The sequence below is a fragment of the Argiope bruennichi genome, chromosome X1 (genome assembly GCF_947563725.1).
Source record: "Argiope bruennichi chromosome X1, qqArgBrue1.1, whole genome shotgun sequence".
NCBI classification, from domain to species: domain Eukaryota; kingdom Metazoa; phylum Arthropoda; class Arachnida; order Araneae; family Araneidae; genus Argiope; species Argiope bruennichi.
Window position 1 is genome coordinate 80891689 of NC_079162.1, and position 6000 is coordinate 80897688.

General features: G+C 25.8%; 1 protein-coding gene across 8 annotated transcripts in view; it reads left to right on the plus strand.

Moving 5' to 3' along the window:
• The window catches only part of LOC129958292 (glycerol-3-phosphate acyltransferase 1, mitochondrial-like), a 121593-nt gene extending 117379 nt beyond the window's left edge, over positions 1–4214 (plus strand). For all 8 annotated transcript variants that reach the window (XM_056070664.1, XM_056070665.1, XM_056070662.1 and 5 more), the window contains 2 exons: positions 294–362; positions 1944–4214. In XM_056070664.1, the coding sequence (XP_055926639.1) occupies positions 294–362; positions 1944–2116 (242 nt within the window). In that variant the 3' untranslated portion in view covers positions 2117–4214. The remainder of the gene's footprint in view (positions 1–293; positions 363–1943) is intronic.
• Positions 4215–6000: the final 1786 nt, after the last annotated feature.

Here is a 6000-nt window from a genome sequence, read left to right on the forward strand (position 1 = left end):
ATTAATTTCTTGTCTCTATTTTATTGGGGGGGGGTATTTTTTCCAATGATTATCAAACTCTCGGAGTGAAAAATATATGCAGAATCGATAAAAGGCGAAACTGCATATTTAAAAAATACTTTGTGCAGCTGCTTTGCATCTTAAAAGGATGAGCTGCCACTAACTTTAAAATATATTGAATATTGCTGCACTTTTTTTTTTTTTTTTGCACTCTTTAAGATATATAGTTTGAATAATATATCATCTTAATCATTTTTCTCCAGCCACATAAATTAACTGTATTTTAATTTTAGAGACACAATTACTTCAAGATATCAAAAATCTTGGGCTAAAGAAAATTCATTTGGGGCAGATATTCCATGGTAAGATTTTTTTTTTTATTTCTAATATTGTCACTGATTTCTAACATTTTTTTAAAAAAATTTATATAATTGTTTAATATAATTTATCGCCTCTAGTTGAAAGTAGCGCGGACATATAAATAATAAATCTCGCAAATCTTTGCTTGTACTTGTGTGTTCTTTAAAAAATGGCATATTTCAGTAACAGAAGACACGTTTGGATATATTGTATGTAATCTTAATGCTGATCTAGTTGTAAATTACAAACGTCGTTGCCCGAATTCTAGGCATCCATCTGGGAAATGTGTTTACAGAAAAGCTTAGTGATTACAAAATCAGATTCCTTTCTTTCTTGGAGAAGAATGGGGAAGATAAGGCTTTATATGCGTGTGATGCAAATAATGACATTTTGGAATATTTCACAAGTTACTCTCATGCTAATGTATGAACAATCAATTCAGTAGTCGATATTCCGAAGTCGTCTGTATAGAGAATATTTCAACATAATAATTGACATCCATACAGTGTCCATAGATTCTTACAACACTTAAATGGATAACTACATGATCGAAATCTAAAATTTTACAACTGCTCCCTACTTTAGGTAAAATCAAATCCTTCTATTCTGAAAAATATAATTTGTTCAGACGAATGTTGCTTTAGTCCAGATGGAAGCATCAATTTTCAGAATTGCCACTTTTGGAACGATAAAATTCCATTTTCTACAAGGTAATTATCATCAATGGCAGTTTTCTCTAAATATGTAGCATGAGATTTTTTTTTATACTCTGATTCGTTCCATTTTGTACAACAGTGTGTTGAATGGTGGTGACCTGTGTATTCAATTAATTTTAATTGGCTTTATATTTGAATTTATATTTCTTTTGGCTTTGTTTGAATTGGCTTTGAATGTACACACTTTATAGATCTTCACCGATGATTTGAAAACGCCTGTCTGTATGTCACTAGTAATGAATCCGATCGCATTTATATAAATATTGTCAAAGGTTTTTCCTTTTGAACAATTTTTAAGCACTTTGTTTAATGTATTATCTGTCCTTTTTTAATTTAATGAAAGCTAATAAATGCGTTATTATTTTTTGATTCTGTCCCTTTATATTTCCGTGATATTTATATTATACCTGAAAATTACAGCGGAAGTCTCACTCAAACAACAGGTCAGAGATATAAAAAATTATAGATCAATATATTTGCATTTTAATATTTCAGCAAATTTTACAGACAAAAGCATGAAACTTTATGTCCTTATAGAGGAGTGTAAGAAAAACATTTTGCTTATTGTCATTTTTTTTTCTCTTGGGTGACTGTATAAAAATTTATTTTATGTAACTTTTTATATCACACTCACAGAAGTCATAATATTTTCATACATTTGGATATTTTGTTTGAAGAAACATTGCTTTAGTTAAGGAAATAAGCGGGTTTTCCATTTTTTTTTTAAGGCGCACCTGTATATGCTGCCTAATTGTACAAAGTTATGTGTATTTTGAACATTTTCTTCGAGAAAGTTGGATTTAATAGTAACATTTTATAATTGTAAAAATATTTGTTTTTAAATGAATTTTTCTTATGTTTTAACAGAAGAATCCCTTGGCTTGGACACTCTGAAAAATGGTTTGAAACTGTTTGAAAGTTGGAAAATACTAAATGTTAGAACTCATAACTCTCAGAAAATGTATAGTTTGCAATCGTATTACAATGATTTTGCCAAGATAGAAGATGTTGTCAACAGGATAGGAAAGTACAAAAAGTAGCTTGATGTTTGTGCAATATTTTTATAGTGATGGAATATTTCTGGTAAAATATTTCCAATAAAATGCTGTTTTGTATTTTTAAAACAAGATTTTTCGATCTTGCCATCTGAACTTAGATAGAGGATCATGTTGAACATTGTTTTATATAATTCTACCCTTTTTGAATTTTTTTACAGTGCTAAAGAACTTGAAATATCACAAACTTTACTATTTTTTAAGATGATTTTGAACTGGAAATGGCTCATTTACATTTTAATATTTGTGAGTTGTGTGTATGTGAGTGCATGTGAAATGAATGAAATGGTTTATATGCTATTTTCTTGTATCAAGAATTTATCTTTTAAATCTATTTTTGAATGTAAATTTTAAAGTTATGGATGTTGCATTGTATTATTTATTTTAATAAAAGGGAAATAATCTGTTTCAAAAAAATCCTTTTGTTGTACAGATATTCACATGTAAATTGTATTTTTAACATACAAGAGTATATTTTTTATGTTTTCTTTAATGTGTCGCATTAATAAAAGCAATTATAAGAAAACTCTTTTAAAAGAGTTGACATAGTAATTGCTTTAGTTTTATCCCAAAACACGAACTTCTGTGATACTCACTTGGAATTTGCTTCGAATCTTCAATGAATTGAATTGTTTTTTGTTTGTAAATGGTTTTCTTTTAAATAAAAGCATAAATTGTTTGTATAATCTTGTTATTGGCAGCTATAGAATTGTCCTTCTATTTTCATTACTTTTTTTGTATGTCATACTTTTATTATGGCACAATACATTTTGAAGGTAGAGAAACATGTTATAAAATTAATATGAAAACATGTTTAAGGTATTCTTTTCTCAAAAAGTCTCGAAATTATTGTTTATTTAATCTATCTATACTGAATGTGATTAAATTGAACATTGTTATAATGTTATGATGCTTTAACTGTTAGTGAAATTTTCTATAATCCTTGAATCCTTGCTAAATTTGAATTCTATTTCATCTTTTAAGCATACCTATTTTAATGAAAAAGTTAAATATTAATGAAAATTTGTAAACAATCCTTATATATAAATTACTTGTTATAATTTAATAAATAAGTGTTGAATCCATATCAAATATATTTTATAGCAGACCAATAAGGGTATTTCAAATATAGATGTACAAATGCTTGCCAAAAAATGTCTTGTTATGTTTAGTCGTTTACAAAATCTGCCCTAAACAAACCTGATCAAACCACTTAAAGCCCAGATTAATTCCAAGTTTGGATTTCAGTTCTTTTCTTTTATATTAAAAATACTAAAATTGAAATAAATTTTTAATTAAATTTAAAAAGTTATAAATGTATCGGTAACAACCAGTAAAAGTCATAATTCAATTTATCATATTGACCGGTTATTATTAAAAATAACCAATTAATCATATTATCGTAACATATATATTAAAAGATTCTTAAAATATCAATAAATATTTTTGTATTCATCGTATTACTTCGAAGATAAGTTAAAAGCGAAACATGGATTCAAAATGAGGATACTTAGACTTCAAAATTTGTGTACTGGATGATATAAAGCCAGATGAAAATTGCTTAGGATTTTGGGATTGTTAGAGAAAGCAAAAAGGAAATAATAAAATACTTTCAATCTTATAAAAAAACTGAAATGTAGCAGTCATATAGTTACTGTTTACTCAGGATAAGAAAACAAATTTTAACAACAAAAGCAGCATAGAAACGTTTTTTTAATTTCTGTAACTTCGATATTTGCAGAATTAAGAAACATAATAAATTTATTACAATATTTTGGAGTCCTATAATATTTTGTGTAATGGTATAAAAATACATGAAACAACATTTGTGTTCTTTGCATTTACTTGGGTACAGGAGCTAATTTTGTCGTAGTAAGAAAAATAATCTTTCCCATTCTTTGATTTTCATACTGTAAAAACGAAAATTCTTTGTACTATACCTTTTTATCTGGACTTTTAGATGGTGCATTTCAGAGTGTTTTCTTTGGGAGTTAGAAAATCTTGTTACAGCATTCAAATATTAAATAACTTTAAGTGTATTTTATGTTTGCTGTTATATATTCAAAAATAAGATCCTGGATTATTCAGTTTAAAAATATGAACTTGTTTTATATTTTCTACTGTACAATCTGTGTATTTGTTATAGTTTAGATTACAATGATTGGCGAAGTTTGATTCATAGCATTGTTTAAATGTTATGGATTTTTTTTTTTTATCTTTCAGTGTTAGAGATATAATATCAGAACTTACCATTCATATTAAATGTTGTAAAAAAAATTATATGTGATGCATGCGAAGCTTCTTCCTTTGAATGTTTTATGCAAAAATCATGAAACAATAAAAATTGTAGCTCTAAAATTAGTTTTGTGAAATATTTATTTTATGATAATAATGTTTGATTTATAAGCTATTTTAATATCTCTAGCAAACACTAAATAAATAATATATGAATGCAAGCTTTTATTTAAAAAGTTTTCTTTTTCAAACTGAATTATAGTTTATTTTGCGTTTGTGAAAATTCAAATTTCCTATCTCAAAATGTAAACAAGTAAGCAGTGAAAGTACATTTTGGGGGCTTTCAATGTCCTAGTAACAAGCTGAATATCTTTTTTTTATTCTTTTCTTTCTTTTTTAAAATTTGCTTATATTTAGTTGTGCTCTTATAATTGTGCTTTGATTCTTTATATGTAACTGTAATATTTCTTAATAACAAGAATGAGATTTTTTAAAATTCTTCACTATTTATTTTAACTTTTAAAAATTAATTTCTTTTTGCAAACACTAGGAACTTATGTAGACACTATTTATATTTTAAAGTCGTATAACCCGTCTGTATCCATGGCATCTCCCTCGGACGCTTCGTAAGATATTATGCTAGTTGTTAGGACATAATATATTATTATTATTATTTTTCCAGGGTACTTAAAGTATTGTTTTGTCATTTGAAAATTCGAAGTGCAAATGTTCACTCAACAGAATATTCTATTATGAAACTAATATTCCATTCTTACTCTTTTGAAACAACTAATTTTTTTATGAATATTTTTAAAAATTATTTGCAACTTAAAAATTATTTGCCTTTAATTAAAAAAAAAAAAAAAATTACATTTTTGGAAAATCCATTGCTGTTATTTGTGTAAATTGTTATTCCTCAAACTTCTCTAAAATAGTAATGTATATATTAAAATTATTCCATTAATGATAAGTTTTAAATAAAGCCAAATTTGTATTAAATATTTGTAATATGATAATTAGTTCTATTATTTTAGATCTTATCAAAATCATTAATATTTATTATTGGACTTTCACAAACTTGCATTAAATTTAAATCTTTTTATAAAAATGCACCAACTTAAAGATAATTGTTTTTAAAATATATGTATAGTTATAAGCATTATCTAAACTTATTTAAAAACTGAAATGCAAGTGTCTTGATTTAAATATCCTATTTGATTATTATTCACAAAATCAAAACGGTATTTTCAGTCTTGTAAATGAAAATTCAAAATATACCATAAATCAATTCAGCAATTAAATAAAATAAATTTTAATTTTTCATCATTTATATTGCTACAATAAATTGTTTTTTTCTTATGTGTGCTATGTAAGATTTCTAAGATATAAAAAAATTATAAAATGTTATTTAAAACAAATAGACATTTTTTTTTCAAGTCACAAATGATTAGCAGCATCATATGATTCAAATATTATTATTAGCTAAGAGAGATGTTATGTACCGAGATAATGATATAAATGTTTTTTCTGGACCGCGGATTTTAACAACTCGAACCACTGGCGCTAAATTATTCCGAGGTCCACTTTTAGATAAATTATACTGATGATAAGAAAGTAATGTGAACTGAACTTAT